Source organism: Lemur catta, chromosome 15 (assembly GCF_020740605.2).
Source record: "Lemur catta isolate mLemCat1 chromosome 15, mLemCat1.pri, whole genome shotgun sequence".
In the NCBI taxonomy this organism is placed as follows: Eukaryota; Metazoa; Chordata; class Mammalia; order Primates; family Lemuridae; genus Lemur; species Lemur catta.
The window spans coordinates 11,866,676-11,887,956 of record NC_059142.1 but is presented as its reverse complement, the minus strand read 5'-3'; the positions used below and the strand labels follow the sequence as shown (position 1 = coordinate 11,887,956).

Sequence of the window (21,281 nt, the reverse complement as noted above, 5' to 3'; positions counted from 1 at the left end):
CTTCATTCCCTTAATAAATATGCACTGAGTGCCGGTCAGATGCCAGGCACTATCCTAGGAACCAGGGGATACAATGCTGAACAAAACAGCAAGACTCCCTGCCCACACAGTGCTTACATTCTTTGCACCCTTTTTAAACTTTGTAATAACTTTGTCATTTTCTGTGTAAATGCATATTTCAGCTTTTTAAAAGTTGATTTCATCAAAGGGTAATATATGCACATACTAAAAAAAAAAAAGGAATTCAAAATACAAAAAAGAACGGTAATCAAGTCTTCCTTTTACTCAGCTTCCATCCCCTTGTGCCCCTCCCCAGAGGGCAGCCACTCTTAGCAGTCCTTTCAGCATCTTTCCAGGGATTTTTGCTATGCATGAGCAAGCAGATGAGCACGTGAGTGTTAAGTAAATCCCCTTGTCTGTATGAACACACGTGTACGTGCACACAGCACACCACGGTGGTCGGCCCCACTCATACACTGCAAAGCCCAGCCTCCAGCCTCGACCCATGCAGATCTGTTCTCTGCTCACACCTGCCAAGGGGACCAGTCTTAGCAAGGCTGAGGACCAGGACAATTCTCAAAACTGTCAATCAAATCAAGTGGTCTGGGCTTTCTTCCTTTCTTTTTTTTTTTTCTTTTAATCTTCCCTTGAGATTTAAAGGACACTTTAGGAAGAGACAAAGCAAAATGCAAGACCAGGTGCAGCGGCTCACTCCTGTAATCCTAGCACTCTGGGAGGCCGAGGTGAGAGGATTGCTTAAGCCTAGGAGTTCGAGACCAGCCTGAGCAAGAGTGAGACCCCAACTCTACAAAAAATAGAAAAATTAGCTGGGTGTGGTGGTGCATGCCTATAGGCCCAGCTACTTGGGAGGCTGAAGCAGGAGGATCTCTTGAGCTTGGGAGTTTGAGGTTGCTGTGAGCTATGATGACACCACTGCAGAGCGGACAACAGAGTGAGATTCTCTCTCAAAAAAAAAAAAGCAAAATGCAAGATCTAACTAATTGAAATGCTGGTTCTGGGTCTTTATTCCAATCACATTAGCTTGGATTCTTTCTCCAGGCTTCTCTGCACTTTGACCCTCAAGAAGGGCTGCCAGATTTAGCAAATAAGAATAGAAGATGCCCACTGAAATTTGAATTTTACGTAAACAATGAATTTTTTACTAGAAATATGCCCCATGTAATAGTTGGGATATATTTATACTAAATAGATATTCATTGTTTATCTGCAAATAAAAGTCAAGTGGGCATTGCGTATTTTATCTGGCAACCCTACCCCACAAGCCACCGTCAAACCTGTATCCTGGTACCAACATTTTCTTCTGGGTGAGCAGCCAGCCCCTCCAACTCAAAATCTCTAAAACCAGTTCTTCCTCTTAATGTAGGTGTCATGTTTCAGATTCTCCCTCATATCAGCTGTCAAGCAGTCTGGACTCTGGTTCCCAAAATGTCTCTGCCCTTCCCTTACAGTAGAGTCTCATTCCAACTGCTGCACTCTAACTACTGCTGACCCAGATGACAATACCTACCTAACGAGGAGCCCAGCCCCTAGACTCTCCCCGCGCCAAACCAGACCGATGTTCCTACAGCTCAGCTGGATAATGTCAGGCCTTACACCACAGCCTCCCTACTCTCCTACTCACCACCTAATAGTCTAAGCACCTTCTCTGGTCCAGCCCCAATCCATCTGTTTCCATGTTTCAAAGCTCCAGGCAAACAAGCTACTCAGGTACCCCAAAGCTGCTTTCCTACTTTTGCAGTCTAGACCTTTACTTTCATTCTTCCTTCTCTGTGAAATGCATTCCTTTCCAGTTAGTCGTGATAATCTTTTAAGACTGACAGTCTTCCTCTGGGCCTGGGTATTACCTTCCAACCTTTCCAGAAAGAACTGGACAACTTCAAGAAGATAGACAAGATAGGGCCTTAAAAATGTCCCTCTCGATAAACATAGCAACTCCACTTTTGGAGATTTAGCCTAAGGAAATGAGAGATACAAGCAAAGATATCTCTACAGATCAAAGTTATCTGGGGAGAAACTTACAGCACACTCATATTAAATGGCCTAAAAATTATGACTGAGGAAATACGAATGACAAAAGAAAATAATCCTGTCATAAAAAGAAAAGAATGCAAAAACATAGGATTGTTTTATTTCTATATTTATAAATAGAAAATAAAATACTAGAAAATCTATGACAAAATATTAACAAATGTTATAGAATGATGGATTATGGACAATTTTTTTTCCCTTTCATTTGTACATTCCAAATTTTTTTTTTACAGTGACTGTTGTTCTTTTTTGGCCTTTTCCAATTATAAAGTATCTGGCAGGCATTTTCAAGAATTTTTTTTATAACTTAACCTATTAATTCCTATAAAAGTCTATTGAAATGTGACCACAGTTGCATTAAAACTAAATACTAACTCAGGAAGGATGATCTGATATTTCTATCTGTGTTGTGTGTATTCTCTTCCAAACATTTCTTATCAAAATTATTCCTACTTATTTCACATTTCTGGTTGTTTTTAATGAATAAAATCTAATTTTATATGTTCTAAATGGTTATTGCTTTTGACTGTCTTCTACCCAATCTCATTAGTGACAGCAATAATGCTAAAATACAGATTTCTGGAACCATTTGGCAATTTTCTTTCTGTTCAATGTTTTTTACTCCATTTCATGTCTGTTTGTCCAGAACTTCTAAAACATAAGAGTGATGAAGAAGACATCCCTGTTTTTAAAAAGCAATGCCTCCAGTATATCACTGTAGATCTAAAATTGATCCTTACGCACATAAGCTAAGTTCCAGATGGCTGAAATTCTTAATATAACCATAGAAAAACTAGAAGTACATAAAATAGAATATTTATCAAAAGGTATCATATACATAAATCTAAAGCTTCCTATATTGAGGTAGGGAGAAGAAGGAGAAACTTTAGAAAAACATATGTATAGTGACTATGACAAGGGTTAAGGAATTTATAGAAACAAAAAGAACATCAAGACCAAAGCAGAACGGATATTGCAGCAACGTGAACAGACAATTCCAAGTGCAGACTTACAACTAGTAAAGAAACATGGAAAAATGTTCCACTATTTCCGTCTTCAATACATGAATGAGATGAAGATCAACATGGTGATTCCAGTTAGTAATAATGTATTATACACCTGAAAATGGCAAAGGGAGTAGACCTTAAATGTTCTCACCACAAAAAAATAAGTTTGAGAGGTCTGGATATGTTAATTAGCTTGATTTATCCATTCACAATGTATGCATACAGAAAAACATCAATGTTATACACTGTAAGTATATAATTTTTTACTTGTCAATTATACCTTAATAAAGCTGGGGAGGAAATTAACAAGAGAGAAGAATATCCAGTGTCCAGGAAAACACGCATTACTGGTACATCTGAAACTTGATATAATTATTTGAAAAGAAATTTGTCAATATGGGTGCTCAAAATAGTCAAGCCCAATAAGATTGATTTAAAAAGTAGAATAAATAAATATTTAAAATAGGGACAATGATTACACAGGTATACACATTTGTTAAAACTTAATAAATCCTACACTTAAAATGGGTACATTTCACTGTATATATAAGTTCTACCTCAATAAAGTTGATTTAAAAAGTAAAAACAGAAAAGATAATAAAATAGTCTTACCTTTGCTTTGACTATGTAATTCCACTTTTAGGAATTAAGCTTATGGAAATGAGCAGAGATGAGGACAATGATTTAAATACAAGAAGCCTTAATACAGTGTAAGAACTGGAAAATTGTATAGCACATCCATGTCTCCATAAGGGACTGGTTCATTTAATAATATATTAATCGTTAAAAATTAAGTTTTGTATAATATTTTAATGACCAGGAAAAAGTCTTATAAAAATACTTAAATGAAAATAGCAGGATACAGAACTAGAATTTCCAAGTGTTTGTATGTACTTTGAAACACATCAACATGTTTATGACGGTTATCTCTAGGGGCTAGGGTGGAGTTACAGATTTTTTTTTTTTTTTACATTTTAGTATTTTCCATTTTTTTTTACAATAAATATATTTAATCACATTATTAGAAAAGGAAAGAATTCTAGATAATAACATGGACAGGCTTTTTTAAATGTATTTATTCATTTGCTGTTAAAACAAAGAGTGGTCCCGCTGTCTGCGGGAGGCTGAGGACTCTGGGCTCAGGAAGGAGGAACAACCCAAACCCATCCCACTTGCAGGGCTGGGGTGGGGGCAACTCTCCAGTTCCCTGGCCCCCTCTCAGTTTCCTCCCTCCCTCCCTCCGTCTAAAGCCAGCCAGCAACCCCACTGAACTCCTTAAGAAAACCTTAAGTGGCTTGTCCCCACCCAATCCTCCAGCCTCTCTTCCCCAGCCACCTGGGCTTTCATTAGTTCATTCAGCACATGGCCTCTCAGCCCCACCCCCTCTGAGGTTGCCACGTTCGGGTCCCAGGGCCTGGAATGCACTTTCCCATTTTCCCAAGTCTTTAGTTCACACCTCATCCTTCAAAACTCAACTCAGTGCTTAATTATTTCTCCAGGGAAGCCTTCCCTGCCCATCCCACCCTATCTCCCCCAATCAAATCACATCCTCCTGTTATAACAATCATAGCACCTGTATTTTTCGTTTTTAGCATGTTCTTGTTCTAATCATGTGCCTGTGTGATTATTTTATTAACACCCATTTCTCCCACAAGACCGTAAGCTCCTAGAAAGCAGCCTCCAGGCCTGGATTTGTACTCATCACATATTCTGTGTTCCTAGTACAGTGTCTGCACATTCAATAAATATTTGTTGAATGAATGAATATTTCCTCATCTCTAAAATAAGAGGAGCCCACCTAGATTTCAATCCACAATGTTTAAAGCCTGGATTCTGGGATTCTCTACTCCTCCCTCTAAGGCTTCTAGGAAACCCCAGATTACATCTCTTTCATAAACACATTAAAAACTTCATTATCCTTCACTTCCCTGCGGCTCACTGGGAGCTCCCAGGCCCTGGGGGTTTGACAGCAGGAGAGAGAGAGAGAGAGAGAGAGGAAATCCCAGTGAGTCACAGAGGGTGATTACTAAATTGGGAGGTTTTTCAAACTACTCACGCCTCTTCCATTGCTGCAGTAACTGGATGAGAATGCACCTGGCTAGAGAAAACCTACGCAAAGATTACCTCCCTCCCTCTCTCCCTCCCTCCTCTGGGTTTTTGCAGGTGAGGAGGTGTAATGATAGAATAATGAACACTTCCCATGATCCAGGCACTGTTCTGAATGCTCTACTCCACAACTCATTTAATACTCACAATAATCCTATCATAAAGTAGGTACCAATATGGTTCCGTTTTACAGTAGAGGAAAGTTGAGGCACAACAAGATTAATTACAGTAACTTGCTCAAGGTCACAAAGCTCCAGAGACCTTGCTCTCTCAACTACTATACTATGCTGCCTCTCATGTTTAAAAAGTGAATGCTGCCAAAAAGAGACACAGTGACACGCATTTGGCCCACTGACGGCTGCAGAACAGGGTTTCACTAATGGAGGCAGGAGAGAGGAAGGTGGGGGTTGGCATCTTTGTGGGTCACATGGCAAACACTGCTTTCTCAGGCTGAAACTCAAGAGCGGTGATGCTTGTGGAATGAACACTGACAGGTTCCCCCTCCCCCAAGAACAATCACTAGTCTGTGGAGAGCTTCAGCTCTCTGCCCAGAGCTGCGGGCTTTTTTGTTTTGTTTTGTTTTTTAAGCAGGAAGCAAACCATGTGCATCAATTATCAGGAACTCTTTACTCCAACTGGGACCCCAAACACACACCCTGCTTTAACCCTGGGTGAAGTGGTACGCACAATTTAAAAGCCTCATGACCCTGACCCTGCCCTACCCGGAGTAAGTAGACCGTGATCCTGCGGACAATAATATGCAACCCCACGCTAACACATCGTAGGGGACTGAATGTGCATTAAACAAAAGGATGCCATCTCCAAAACTGCACACCCACTGCCTTTCCCAGGCGCTCAGCACAGTACCTGGCCCGCAGGTTCTCAGCTTCCATTGGGTTTAGAATAGAATCCGAAGTCTTTCTCATTGCCTCCAAGGTCTGACATGATCTGGCAAAGTCATCTGCCCCCCTGAGATCCAGTAAGACTAGTTTTCTTCCCATGTCTCCAATACTCAGCTCTTTCGGGTCTATGGAAGGAGTACTGGCTGCTCCCTCTGCCTGGATTATTCCTAGGATTTTGGCCTGAGTCCTCATCATTCAGCCCTCGGACGCAAGCATCCCCTCCTTCCTCTGCGGCCTTTGCCTTCAAAGTCCCATTCCCCACACCTCTCCAGATTGGGTCAGAACACCGTCTGGCCCACAGGCCTTCAGTACTTTTGTTGAGTGCAAAAACGCTGAATACACTTAAATCTCTCCACCCACTCCCCCTCAAAATACCTGGGAGGAATTAATTCATAAAGAAAATATATGCAAGCGATAGCATAACACATCAACTCAAAACAAAGGCGGTAACCCGAGCCTGAACCGGCAAATGGCATCTAAAGAAGGCCCCAAGAAAGCCCCTTCCTGATGGTGCACACACTTTTCCAAAAGCGAAACCACAGGGCCAGAAGGAGGCTGCCGCCGAGCGCTGCCTACCTTGAACTCGGCGGAAAGTTGGGGCGTGTATTCGCGCGTCCAGAGCGCGCGCACGAGCGCCGCCAGCTGCTCGGTGACCTCGGCGCGGCCCGGCGCCGCCCGGTAGCGCCCCAGCGCCAGGAACTCGGCCAGCAGGTCGGTGTTGCTGAGACACTGCACCACGGCGTTCATGAAACAGGTGTTGCCGTGGTTCTTCAAGCCCTGCGCGCCCGGCGGCCGCGCCCCGTCGCCCGCGGGGAACTGGGGCTGGGGTCCAGGCAGGCGCTCCTCCCCGGGGCTCCCGGGGACCGCTGGGGCCGGGCCCGGGGCGCAGGCAAAGCCTCCCTCACCGTCGCCATCGCAGTGTCCCGGCTGGGGCCGGGGCGGCGAGTCCCCGGGGCGGGAGCGGCTGCCCAGCGCCAGCAGGAAGCGGCTGAACAGGCGGCGCAGGGAGCGGCGGCGGCGGGGCCGGGGCGCGGGCGGCCCCCCTCCTGCCGCGTCCCCGGGGCCCGGGTTCATGGCACCCGCCGGCGCGGCTCCCGGAGGGAATCCCTGGGCCTGAAGCGGACGAGCCGCTAACAGGCCCTTACAGCCTCGCACAGGCGCCCGGCGCCGGCTACCTGCGGGCAGGTGTGCGGGGACGGGGTGGAGGCGGAGCCAAGGGCGGGGCCGCCCCGCCCCGCGCGGGAATCCTGCAGCACTGCCGGCCCCAGGGCAGCGCCCGGCCACCCCTACCCTTGCCTTGTCCCGCCCCCGCGGCGCAGACTGGGAATAAAAGCGCTGGGAGTGGTCCTTGTCCAGCTCCCCACCCTTCCTTACCTCTTGTAAACCAACCGGCCTGGGTTAACCTCTGCTCCTGTTCCTCGCCCAACCTTCAAGCTGTGGCAATAAAAGAGGAATGAAAATTTCGAAAGCGCCTAGCAAATTGCAAAGCCCGGGCTATCGCTAAGTTTCTTGTAATTACGTCCAGGTGAAGACGAAAAGAAGTGAAAGGACTCTCCAAAGGACAGCCTCGGGCGTGGTGAGAGGCGCGCGCCGGGAGCGGGGACGGGGCGGGGAGCGCTTTTGTGCACCGCTGGTTCCTCCGCAGGCGCAGGTGTGTGCGGACAGGTGGTGCCACCTCCTTCCGGCCCGTCTGCCCCTTGCGGGAGGCAGAGCCTTTGCCTGCACCGCCAGCCCAGCCCCTGAACTGGGAACCGCGTGTGGCCGTGTGAACGAACACCCGGGGTGGTTGTGGTTTGCTTTTTTAAACCACGAGCTAGGTTAGAGTCATTTTCCAAAACCTTATGAGACTTGATCACCCTCGTTTTAGTTGGTGGAGAAGTGGGCTCCGAGCAACCTTAAGTCACCCCACCCGTAAGCAGGGAAACCGAAACTGGACTGGAGTCTGTGGGCTGCCAGGTTCAGGCCCTTTCCAGCCTCAGCATTTGCTTACCAGGAAGTTTTCCTGCTCTCAGGCGCGCCCCCTACGCGGTCTCTTGTACACTCCCTAGCGCAAAATCCTTGCTGAATTATTGCCCAATCAGAATTAGCCTGGCCTTGCCCCGCCCTTGATTCCCCGGGTAACCCTGGGGGCCTCCGCTCACATTATCCCGTGCAACTGTCAGGTTTATAATTAATCAGGTAAGGTCTTGCAGAATGAATTTCTCATCAATTTCTAGCTCAAAAAGAGATCTGCTGTGTGTGAGATGCAGTATTCCATCAATCAACGTCTTGTGACTTGTTATTTAGTAAGTGGTCATCATTTATTAAATATTCTCCCTAATCTTTCAAATAGGGCAGCAGCGGTTACCTGATGCCAAAAAGCAGCATTACTTAAAGGATAAAGAATAAGCTTAGAACATAGACTGTACTGTGAATTAGAGACGTGTGTTTCTGGAAAATGCCATCATTTACCCTCTCTGGAAAAAAAGATACTATGTTGGATGATTAATACACGCGGTCCATTTCATCCCCCTTCTGGTGGTAGAAACAGGAGAAATATTTTATAGCCAACTCCAATAAAGCATCTCTTAAATTTCATCTTTGATAATCACCCCAAGATCCCCAATAACACACGTTCTTTGAGAAAACATTCATGTTTCACTCTGTCTGTCAGGAATTCTGCCCAAGCTTTAACACATTATTTCACTTAATTCTCACAATAACCTTTTGAACAGGAATTTATTCCTCCTTGAAAAAAGAGAAAACTGCAGCTCAGAGAGGTTTTAAAAAGCCTGCCCAAGATCTGGATTTAAACCCAAGTCTTGTTCCATAGAGCTTGATCGATGAAATGATGATTAAGAAGGAAATTCGCCTTGCCTTGTTTTTAGAGGACAAGAGCAATGCTATATGTGGACAGAAAGTGGAGAAGGTCAGCGGGTTTTGCAGAGTCACAGAAGAGAGATTATCACAGGAAACCAACAATGGAGAATTTATTCATAATAAAACTTTTAATTACAGTCTGGAAAAATTATTCTTGAACATATTTCAATCTTAATATATAATTTAAGAATGTAAAGTACATTCTATAAAGGAAAGGAGAAACTTAAGAGATAAAACATTTTGACTAAAGAACAAAAACAGCAATGTGAAAAATCAAGACTGGAGTTGGAGTTGTCCTAACTCAGTCCTCGCAGGACTGGGCAATGCCATGGCCCGAGACGTCCTGGTAGCTTCAGGAGGCGTAAGGGTACTTCCATCGCAAGATGGCTCCGTCGGCACTTACACTGACAATATATTGATTTCCTGGACTTATCCGGATTCGCATGATGTTGCCACTGTGTCCCACCCCAACATGAGTCACTTCACCCTCATTATAATCCCAGACTTTGACCAGATGGTCATTTCCACCTGAAAAAGACAAACACATGACATTGCTGCAACAGAATAGTGAGAAACAGCCCTGATTTCAAATAACTGGATCATTCCTAACACATTCCCCATGTGCCAACTCAAAGAAAGAAAAATCTATCTTTATAATAACACTTTTACTTGACTATAAAAATCTATGTTTATTGTAGTAAATTTGGAGGGAGAGGAATACAAAGAGGTAAAACCACCTTTATCCCACCACCCAGAAATAACCACTAATAACATCTTGGTTTAGTTCCTTCCTGTCTTTTTTCTATATGTATACAAGTATACATAGACATCTGTATTTCCCATGTATAAAGGTATGCATATACAGTCTGGGATCACACTGTGTCTAGCTTGGCATCTTGCTTTAAGTCAGTGTGTTTCTGAAACTTAGTTTAGTTAGGCGGTTTATTTTTTAGTGACCTGAAGAATCAAAGAAACAAGCAGGAAATGATGCTGACGTTGTTCCAATTGGCTTGTTGTGTGGTAAATGCCCCCTTGAAATACTGGTTAATTCATCTGTTTGGGGGAGGGCATCTCTTCATTCAACAATGAGAGGGAATACACAGGATAAATACACAAGGACTGGCATTGAAGACTTCAGTAGGAAATAACAGGAAGCCACTTAAAGCCTAGCCTGTGCCCTTAAGGCTCGATTGCAAATGTTTCCTCTCACTGAAATGTGACTTCTGGAGTCTTCTTTTCCAGCCACATTGGCTGCAGGGTTGAGTCTGAATCTATCCACGTTGCCCCTGAAAACCTTTTGTGGTCTCTTCTCATTGCCTCTGGCCTGGGAGTTCCATATCCCCATCTAAATAAGCCAGACGTGGCTTTCCTTTCTTATCCCAGGACTAACCTGTGACAAAGTGCACTCCTTCCTGCGTGATATCCATACCATTTATTGACCCAGACAAGGAACCTTCCAACTCTCTGATTACTGACCCGTCAAATACTTCCCAGTAAGCAATCTGGAATTCAGGAAAGCAGCATTAGGCAGGATTCAGCTCAGTGGAATCATCCATGCACATGCTAACAAAAGATGGTTCTACTTTATATAGAAGGTAGCAAAAATACACCATGGGATGATACTGGCTGAAATTATAAATAGGCTACAGCAGGGGGTGGAGAAACCATTTTAATATTTTTAGTATTGGTTTTAAAATTTGCATTCTATTTCAAGAGATGTTGATGTGCTGATAAACCTAGATTGTGACAGAAAGCGCTTTTGATAAGACTAAGCAGATCGAGTCTGAAGCAAGCTGTAAAAGAAAGAAGAGAACAGCTTCTGCATGCACAGCGATGCTTCAGGACTGGTGGGAGGGAAAGCACTGAGGAATGGGCACCCCCCAGAGTTCTAGAGACTGGGCCTTCTTTCCCTTCTACCCCAAAGCAATAAAATATTCCACAAGGTGGAGTTTAAAGACAAAGTGATTAACCTCGGTCCCCTCCTATGGAGAAGAACTAGGGGGCAGACAGGTGCCAAAGGGAGGGTGATTTTTTTTCTGAATATACTGCCTTTGTACTTTGAACCTTCTGAATGCACAACCTATTCAAAAACAAATTTTCCTTCTAAATAAAGAGTGCTTGGCCAGGAATTGGAAGCGTGAACTTGGGCGTGCATTCTACCCATTTCTCTTTGTTTCATGTTGGCGGAAACTTGCTGTGTTCAGTCACTGTGCCAGGAATCTGTATTCCTCTGCATCTATCTAGAAATTGTACATGTTATCTTTTTTAACTTTTTTCTTTTGCTTTATAATGTCTATTGATGCTTGATCATGTTAACAAAAAGTTCTGTGTTCATACCAAAAGCACGCCAGGTTCCATGAATCCAGGACTCACCCACAGAAGTAGCTGGATTTGACTGCCTGCCTTCCCAGCCAAAGAAGCCAAAGTGACACTCTCTCCCAGGCACAGCCCGATCAGAGCTCAGTCTTTCCCGAGTGTCCTCTGCCAGCGACGCCCTTCCTTGAGATCTGGGCATGGCTAGGTCCTCTGTCACTGAGGCCTCAGCTCAGATGTCATTTCCTTGAGGAGGCCTTCGCCAACCACCCTAGCTGAAGGAGCTTCCCTCCACCCAGCCAGTGTCGTAAAGCCTGTTCTATTTCCTTTTGATGCCCATCATCATCTCATATCTTGTTCACTTCTTACTCATTGCTCATTCATGTATTGGTTTACATATGTATTAGCCGATTCCATCCCCCCCTACCCAAAATCAGTAAGATGAGTCAGCTCCACGAGAACAGGGGCCTCTTGCTTGCTCCAAAGGGAAATGTTCCCCCAAACAGAAGGACACAGACTCCCCAGCTAAAGAGCTTTTTAACGTATTGATGAAGTAGTGATGAGAGGTGAGGAGCTCTATTGTCTTTCTGTTTGAATTTCTCAGAGTGATAACTGATCTGGGCACAGCAATTCCTCTCCAGCCTCAGAAATTTCCTAATAAAAGCCTTCTATGTGCCAGGCCCCAGGGTGACTCTAATCCTCATGGCTACCTTGAGGTTTGTGGTATCATTTCCTCTTCACAGACGAGAAAGGGAAGGCACAGAGGCTGTGTGGCATTTTCAAAGTGACAAGACTGATCAGCAACAGAAGCATCATTTGGACCAGGGTGGTTGACTTGGAGCCTGCACCCTCAGTCACAACGCCTTGCTGCTTTTCTCGTGTACCAGAAAGGTCTTGAGAAAGCTCTCGCTGGGAGTACTTACCTTTCTGTCTGTTCCACTGGTGATGATCTGGAACTCCTCGGGGTGATAACACACACACTGGAATAAGGTGTTGGCCAGGATCATCTGATTCCTCCTAAGACGACTGAAAAGCAGATTCAAAAGCTGTGAGACTTGACTTTCTCTTCCCTAGAAAATTGATTTACTGTTCCAACTGGACTTGGTACAAGCTCGGGGATTTGGGTTGGTTTATCTCTCTCTCCCAACATCTCATACTGCTCAGCACGGTGGCACTTGGATTTCTTCAAAATAGACTTCTAGTTCCCCTGCCCTCTCTACTTCTGTGTGCTCCCATTGCACCTATCAGCGGCTGTCAGAAGATAGCGGGAAGGGCCCTTTTCCAAAGACAGAGCACAGAGCTCAATGAGAGACCTTAAGTTCCAGCGAGAGGCAAGCAGAAGAGGCTGAACTTAGAGCCAACCTGCCGCCTCCCATACAATGTTCTCAGTTCTTGAGGCCACCGTTTGGAAGTGAAGCTCCCTACAATCCGAGTGGCAGACTGTGGGGAAGGGTTTTTTAAAAAAGGATAATATTGGGCCCACACCTCCAGGGATTTGGATTCAGTAGGTTGAGATGAGGCTCACAGATCTGCATTTTAAACCAACATCCCGGTTGATTCTTATGTGCACACTAGTTTGACAACGTCTGCCTTAGATACTATACAAAAATTATGTAAATATCGCTTCTCCTTCCATAGACAATGTGCTGAGTGGCCATCTCCCAAGCCAGGTTTTCCTGGCTAAAAAATGTACCTTCTGCACAGTTTCTTCTCATTATGGAAGTTTTCAAACATGGTATCTGAGCTGAGCATTTTTAAAGATTTTGGCACAAATATTCCTGCTACACAACAGAAAGGCTTTAAGGATTTGAGGCAGTCACAAACCAGCCATGGAAATAAGGTTAGACATGCCCTTCTAGTTTTAAATTTTCCCAATGGGAAGGTCAGGTGTAGGTTGGCACCTTCTCCAAGTGTGGTCTTTGGACCAGCAACTGCCACTTGAGAGCTTGCTAGCAATGCAGAATCTCAGGTGCCATTCTAAATCTATTGAATCAAAATCTACTTTTTAAAAAGATCCCCAGGAGACACACAGGGCTAGAAGACAGAGGCTTGCTTTGGTTTTTTAATGTATTAAATAAATAAAAAGAGCTCTGTCTTTGCCTTGAGTTTTCATTCCCATCGAGAACATTTCATATTCTTTTGCCATACACATCTCCTTTCTCCCACGATTCTGATTCTGGTCTTTCCTATGCAGTTATACAAAGACAACATGGCTTAGGAATGGTAGAGGGATGGTGGGTGGGTGGAAAGAGGAGTTGGGGGAATAGGGTCTGATTCTAAAATGAAAACACACAGCAAAAATGCTTATAGACAAAAATTCAAAAAATCACCTTGGAAAATCCTTTGAGTTACCCCTACAATAAAGTTCACGTGCTTGGGTCTAGTTAGTACGGAGTTAGGCATTCTATGGGGCTGTGATGTGCTCGCAGTGTAAGAGGCCTGGGAATGTGGCCAGGTGACGGGAAGGGCACATTCATGTCCCTCGTCCCAACGGCAAGCTCATTCTGGGCTTCCCCTGGCTGTGTGGAGCGATAAGAGGAACTGCCTGCCTTCCTTATTTCTCTTGCTCCCTTTTATTTGGAACACGTAGAGTTGAGTTAGTGCAAGTTAAATCATGCTTCACTGTGTAGATCCAGAAAGCTATCTCTCTATCTACCCAGAAACTTGTAACATTCCGTTCTTCCTGGAAACTACACCCTTCCCACCAGCGTCTGTAAACCCTGGACAGTCCTGGAGATGAATGGTTTCTGAGGAACATCCCCTTACTGTTGTCTTAGGTGAGATTTTTACCCTCCATTTGAATCTTCTCTCACGCTCAGTGTAATGCTGGCTTGGTTGGGTTTTGCAAGTGTTCATCCTTCCCATCACAGGTACCTACACAAGGTCCCAAATGATGCAAGTGCCATCAGTGCTAGCAGTGACACACTCCTCATTGTTCTTCTTCACCCTAATGCAGGACACGGAGGACTTGTGCTCTTTCAGGGCCTCCTCCAGCTTCTGGGTCTGGCAGCCTATCTGCCACACCCTCACCTGAAAGCCACAAAGTTCATGATCTCAGTGCAAACTTGGGACTTCTGAAAAAAACAGAAAAGATTCCAAGAGCTTTTTCACCTCTGCTTTGCTTGACTTGTTTTTTTCAAATTCCCTGTCCTCGTCTCAGTTGGGTGGTGTGGGAATGCTAAGCTGAAGGGAGGGAAGAGCTAATCATCTGCCATTGAGCTTGGAAAATGCCTCCAGTGATCCTGTACCTGCTTCTACTTTCAGGCTGAGAAATGTATCAGACACCACTACAAAAATCAATAATGCAAGGGCTGATGCTAAACCATGTGAAACAATGTGTCTACTCACTTCTGCTCAGCACTGCTCTCAAATTTCTGATGGTACCATCAGGAAATTTCTTGGGTACCCAGAGCCATATTTAAACTTTCACATCAGCTGTTCAATTTTAATCATTTAAAACCAATGCTTCTCAACCCTACCAAATCTCATACCTATTTGATATCACAAATATTTTCTAAAGCCTGTTTATTATCCTAAATTAAATTAATGGGTAATATAACTATCTACACACAAAATTTGAAAGCAGTCAATATGATGCCCTAACTATAATAAAGGAAAGTTACTTAGTTGTTATAATATTCTTTTAATGGATAAAGATCTGTTACAATTACACCAGAAAATATGGCAATGTAGTCAGATGCTTATACCTTCTTATAATAAATATGTTGAATTTATGAAAAATAAGAACAGAAACTATTCCGTATAAGGTGTACAGGGCAATGAAAGCACAGAAGTCTAGATTAACAACTAGTGTTGAGATAAGTAATAACAGACCTGGCTTACTTGTACCCAATAAAAGGAGAATAATCTTGAAGTGAGGAAAACATTCTGTAAGACACTTTCTAAAATGTCAAAGTAAAGAAAATGAGGAAGCTCGAGGTTATCTCAAATGAGCTGGACTATGTTCATTTCTATGGTGTCCAAATAATTCCCTGTTATGACACAGGGTGGATTGATGCCATTGTCAAAGAAAACAAATCTCCTATCTTGAAATCCCACTAGAGGTAGAAGCATAATTCAGTCTTTAGCAGGGGCGATATTCAAAACATCTAATTAGTATGGTGTAGGTCCAGCCAAACAGCCCTAGGAATGGAACCAGGGTTTTGGAAGACTTTGGATCGACCAGGCATTAACTCTTTAGTTGAGGGAGTGTAGGGAGTTGGGAGTACACTTGGGGGCAGAAGATGGGGTGTTGGGGCTACGATCTTCTTTGCAGGTGGGGTGCTCAGGCAATGGCCATTTACCATTGAAAATGGAATTACTTGAGTATTTTAACAACTATTGCATCCACATCAGTGTATACCTGCTGACCAGAAGCCCTGGTCTCTAGTTCTTACAAAGACTGTGAAGACTATGCCTTTAAGAAGGAAAGGCCTGTAAGGACAGCTGCATGGGCAAGAAAGAGGAGGAGGAGCTGACACAGGACTGTGAAAAGATTGCTGAGCAGGACCAAAAGCAAATTTGTACCGTGTGGTTTCCTCCAAAGCTCTCGTGGAGCTTGGGCTCAGGCACCTGGAATGGAGAATGCAGCAAGAATGCAGAAAGACACATGCCCCAAAAGGCTGAAAGAGCAAGCAAGAGTGCTTAGGGTGTCACAGGACTGTGGCTGAAGTGACAAGGGAAGGGAGTAAAGCCAGGAGGTGGTGGTGGGCAGAGAGCAGTGGGGATGGCCCAGGGCTAGAGGTGTGTCTATAGAGCGCCTGAAATGTGGCTGGTCCAGGTGGAGATGTGCCCTGAATATGAAATCCACACACCAGATTTTGAAGACTTAGTACAAAATAAAGAATATCAAATGTCTCATTGATAGGAGTATTGTTATCTTCACTTTACAGAGGAAACAGAAGCACAAAGAGGTTAAAGAACATGGCCCAGGTCACATAGCTACAAAAGTGGTAGAAGAGAAAGTTGAGCCCAGGCATTCATCTGCATTGCCTAGGGGTGGGGAACTTGCCAACTCAAGGCCACATGTGGCCTGCCCTTCTTGATAAAAGGATTCGTTCTGTAAAATTTGGATTTAGTCAAAAGGCCACAGTCAAGGATCCAGAAGGCCACGTGTGGCCCCAAGGCTGCAGGTTCCAAAGGCTACATCAAGATGTTGTATTTTCCTTCTCCCTCATAAGTTCTTCCCATGACAGGTGAGAAAAGAAAGAGAAGAAAGTGTCCTATGTGGGAAAAGGAAGGCTTTGGGAAAAAGTCTGGAGCGTAGTGAGGGAGAGACCCAGGGATACATGTGCCAGCGAAAGGCGCTTTAGGCTCCTCGAAATCACAGAAGGAAACGGTGGTGTGATAATTTTAAAATAATGGTCAAAACGTCTGGATGGATTAAAGAATTGCTTATAAAAACATCATCTGCTTTAAAAGATAAGATAAAGACAACGTATGCAACTTTGGTCCTTAGAGGACAAGAACAAAAGTGCCAAACTCTGGCAAGACACCAACTTGGATTCATACCTCTAGTCCCTAGAACACTTTCATGTCTGTGTGGTAAATGTCCTTTCTATGCACAAATGTGTATATTTATATTATTACAGAACTTTGATATATGACATTTTAGGGTTTCATCAAAATCTTCATTTGGTCCTACCTGAATCCTAGCACAGGTACGTATTTAAAGAATCAAATAGACAGCCTCCTATAGGGCAGCAGCTCTAAATCAAGGATTTAAAAAAAATAAAATTCTGCTTTCAAGAACAATACCTCCCCTTCCCCACCACCACTGATGACCCTTTTACAGTCACTGGTGGTGGCGATGGCGGTGACCCCGATCCTGTGAGCGCTGTTTATGACGTACATCAATCGGCCTGTCTCCGGGGCGAAGGCTCGGATTTTGCCGTCGTCCCACGCTGGCATGAAAGGGAAACAAAATGCAGTGAGGAGCAGTGCAGCCACCCTCCAAGACCGGGGAGTGGCACTGGTGGTGGAGGGAAGAGGCCAGCCCCACTGATCTCCAATCATCACAGGCCCCTTTTTCCTGATTCCCCAAACTGTTCATACCCGGCCAAAGGAAAGGAGCAGTTTGTCTTGACTGAGCCTGCCCCCAGGTGCACCCCAGACCAGGTGCAGGAGGATAGGGGATGGACAGAAGGAGGGAGACCAGCTCCCACCTCTCCATGAACTGCAAGACTTGTACACCCAACTAGATATATAATTTAACATTCCCAGATAATTGTTGTCTTCCCACCCACCCTCACCCTCCAACCTGGTGCTCCTGCCCCTACTCCCACCATCTTTCCCATCTCAATGAAAGTTGCCACCATCCATCCAGTGGCCTAAGCCAAGAACCTCAGAGTCATCCTTGATTCCTCCATATTCTAACCATCGAGCCCAATGCAACATCCAACCCATCAGCAAGTCTCATCCACTCTACTGTTAAAAAACATCCAGAATCTGACCATCTCTCAACACCCCCACTGGCACCACCATCATCCAAGCCACCATCATCTGTCTCCTGGATCATTATAACAGCTTTCACCTTGGCCGTTCTCTCTTACTTACAACCAGTTGTCGATACGTGGGTCAGGGGAAACTTTTTTAAACCATGTCACTTTCCTGATCAAGAACTTCCAAAAGCTTTTCCCACTGCACATGGAATTAAAATCCAGACTCCTTTATCCTCCCCGGTAACTGGGATCTGCCCCCTACCTACCTCTTCAACCTCCTCTACTAGCCCTCTCCCTGAAGCCCCACCCCAACTGTGCCCACTAAGCTCCAGGTACATTGGCCCTCTTGCTATTCTTCAAACATACCACATGATTTTCCCACAGCCTTTGCACTTGCTGTTCCCTCTGCCCGGAATGCTTTTCCCCTTGGTGTTCACGTGGCTGTCACCTTCTCGTCAGCTTTAGTGCCACCTCTTGACCTTAGCAACTTTAAATAGGATGCTCAAGGTAGATCCCATTTCATCAAAGACTTGAGGAAATGAGGGTATGAGGGAGTGAGCCATGAGTGAATCTACAGGAAGAACATTCCAGGCAGACAAAACAGCTAGAGCAAAGGCCCAATGCCCTTTGTTTTAGGAAGAGCAAAGAAGAAAGCACGGCTGGAAGACGTGAGTAGTAGGGAGGTGAGGGAGGAGAGAAAGTCATGTAGAACCTTGCACACAATTACAAGAAGTTTGTCTTTTACTCTTAGACGGTAAAAGACTTGAGCCCTAGAAATGGCATGATCTGACTTACATTTTCAAGCAGATTTCTGCCTTCTGTGCTGAGAGCAGACTGGGGGAGAAGGATGACGGGCAAAAGTAGAAGCAGGGAGGCTGGGCGGGAAGCCACCGGGGCAGTCTGGGGGAGAGAGGATGGTGGTGACGACGAGGGTGGAGAGGGTGAGAAGTGACGGGCCTCGGACAGACTCTGAAAGGAGAGCCATCGGGGCATATGGATGTGGGCACAAGAGAAAAAAGGGAGGCAGTGATGACTCCAAGATTTCTGACCTGAGGTGTGGTAGCTCTAAGTGTCGTGTGAGCCAAGAGCTCCTGGTGGCATTATGCAGAGAAGACGTGCGGGGGTGGGGGTGGGGGTGGGAGGTGCCAACAAGGGGGAAACAGAGCCAAGAAAAGAGGGGATGAGATGGGTTCCTGATGTCACCATTCTAATAGCTGCACCTAAAGACGCCCTTGACTTTTCATGGATGTGAACCAGTAAATGTGCTTTTTGACCCCTGGGGAGCTCTTCATATAGATAAGACACAAGACGATATTTAAAAATTACTGTTTTAAAGGAAAATATTTTTAGAGATGCACACTGAAGTATTTAGAGTGGAATATAATATCTCTGTCTATAATGTATGCTAAAATGCTTTGGCATAAAATAATAAATTGAGTTAAAAATAAATAATTCCATTTGAGGCATAACTTGGTTGGAGTCAGGTTTTTATCTCTTACACAACAAAAAGGGTTCTCACATGAGTACCCTGTACTTGCTAAGGCCTCAAAGCCATTTCAAAATTGAATTACTAAATTCTCCTACTAGAGAGAAAGATACATGCTCTATGCAGCAATTTGGGAGAAGAGAAATTGCTATCTGGTTCTTCCTAGCTCAGAAAGTCTCCCAGCTGGAAGGAAACTCCAAAGGGAGGCTAGATTAGAAGCAGGGAGGGGGTGGGCAGTGGGAGGCTGTGTAGAATAGGAATGGGGAGCAGCAGAGCCGCAGCCCACAGCCAGATCTGGCTATGCAGACGTTACCTGAAATGATGCTCCTGCCGTCCCTCATGAAGTCGATGCCGTGGCAGGTCATGTTGGGCACAGTGATCCGCAGCAGCTCCCTGTTGGATGACGTGTGCCACACCCTGATGTCCTTCTTGGCACAGGTGGCAAAAAGCTCAGCAGTGCCACTGCAAAGAAGCCATCAGGAGAATAAGAGATGCAGCCTTAAGAGACACACAGCACTTCCCTCGCATGCACACTTGATGCCAAAATGTGATTCCCACAGATGTAGGGAAGGATGCTTTTTCGATACCAATTATCTGAAAGTTTGATCTTACAGATTTCTTGCGTAAAATGGCATTTCATGTCCTCAAACCACCTGTGGACAATCTTTTGTCATGCTTTCCCTTTAGGAAGGGTTGGGACAAAGTTGCTCAAAAAGAAAAAGTCAATTTAAAAGTCTCTCAAAGTCTTAGTAGACTGGAGGATACTAAGTTACATTTCTCTCTCTTATTTTTTAAAACACTTTATTGAGGTGTGATGGACACGTTAAAAGCTGTACATATCATGGGGTCTCAGTCTGTCACCCAGGCTGGAGTGTAGTGGTGCAATCATAGCTCACTGCAGCCTCGAACCCCTGGCCTCAAGAAATCCTTCCGCCTCAGCCTCCTGGGCAGCCAAATTCAGCTGTGAGCCGCCATACCCAGCTAAAGCCACCCATATTCAATATATATAACTTGATGAGTTTGGAGATAAGTATACACCCAGTAGGTAACATTTCTTGAGACAAATACATCCATGGAATATTCATATTAAAAGAGGATAAACGAACACTTTCCTATAAAGTAGAAAATCTTATAAAATTTCAAAGAAGAAAATGACAACGGTGCTAGAATTCATGTTTGCACATAAACCAAAACCCTTCTTGGCTTAGTAGTGAGAAAAGATGAGACAATGGACAAGAAAGAGAATCCCAGAGTAATTGGTCTGTCAGGCTCAAAAAAAGAAAAAAAAGGCAATTTGTAAATAGGATGTAATTTACCAATATGTCAAAAGATTACAGATTATTCCCACTTGGATAAGAAAAAGGAGTAATACCAGGGTACAATAAAGACCATCTTATTTATAAATTCAAATTTTTAGCTAGTGTCTGTGGAGACTGAAGCTAACCTTTAGATTTAAGTATGTCTCAAGCAATTTTGGTATTTTATCATAAACACATTACCAGAAAAAGAGAGTCTTTCTCTTATTTTAAGATCTAATCACTTTGAAACTAATAGAAAAAGGTAAGTGGATCCCTTCCAAACATTTCACTTTGTGGCCCAGAGCTAAGGTTCCGAGGCTAGACTAGAAGGAGAAAGAGCTAGAACAAGACAGCAGACACAGCACAGCTCCTTGCCACACAGTCCTGATTAACAGATCGAATCAAGCCAACATCAATATTTATTTAAAAGAAGAGATGTTTTATATCAGCTACTGCCTTCGGTGAACAAGCTCTTCTTCTGAGGAAAGTGAGCTTTTAAAGATGTGTTAATATTATGTACAGACTGCTCATGAAAATCAAATATCATAAAATGAATGTCCCTAGAGAACTTTCCAAGCTCTCTACTGTTCATAGGCAATCCACTTCTTCAGCAGTCAAGCCTAGTTCAAAACTGATCCATTCAAGTATTAGACTGCCCTTAGTTTAGGGTCTGAGAGGTTAAGTTCCTACAAGAACCTAAATGATTGGATCACGATGATGCACTAGGCCCATGTGCTCCCTTCCTTTCCTTCTAAAATGCCATGAGATAAAGATATACAGAGATGTAGATATACAGATATACATTTTTTCCCTTAGCAACA

The 21,281-nt window shown here is 44.3% G+C and overlaps 2 protein-coding genes and 1 long non-coding RNA gene across 5 annotated transcripts in view; 1 reads left to right on the top strand and 2 right to left on the bottom strand.

Moving 5' to 3' along the window:
* USP43 (ubiquitin specific peptidase 43) overlaps positions 1-7,138 on the bottom strand; it is a 62,669-nt gene extending 55,531 nt beyond the window's left edge. For both annotated transcript variants that reach the window (XM_045569750.1, XM_045569751.1), the window contains exon 1: positions 6,641-7,138. In XM_045569750.1, the coding sequence (XP_045425706.1) occupies positions 6,641-7,138 (498 nt within the window). The remainder of the gene's footprint in view (positions 1-6,640) is intronic.
* A 199-nt stretch (positions 7,139-7,337) lies between these two features.
* Positions 7,338-9,029, top strand: LOC123650721. Its single transcript, XR_006739472.1, has 3 exons — positions 7,338-7,640; positions 8,281-8,349; positions 8,877-9,029. It is a non-coding gene; the product is annotated as an uncharacterized LOC123650721 (long non-coding RNA).
* Positions 9,009-21,281, bottom strand: part of CFAP52 (cilia and flagella associated protein 52) — a 40,351-nt gene continuing 28,078 nt past the window's right edge. The window contains exons 9-14 of one of the 2 annotated variants that reach the window (XM_045569748.1): positions 19,476-19,624; positions 16,994-17,139; positions 14,115-14,266; positions 12,160-12,262; positions 10,314-10,425; positions 9,009-9,451 (exon numbers count right to left, since the gene is read on the bottom strand). In XM_045569748.1, coding sequence (XP_045425704.1) covers positions 9,276-9,451; positions 10,314-10,425; positions 12,160-12,262; positions 14,115-14,266; positions 16,994-17,139; positions 19,476-19,624 — 838 coding nt within the window. In that variant the 3' untranslated portion in view covers positions 9,009-9,275. The remainder of the gene's footprint in view (positions 9,452-10,313; positions 10,426-12,159; positions 12,263-14,114; positions 14,267-16,993; positions 17,140-19,475; positions 19,625-21,281) is intronic. The other variant, XM_045569749.1, reaches the window with a different exon arrangement.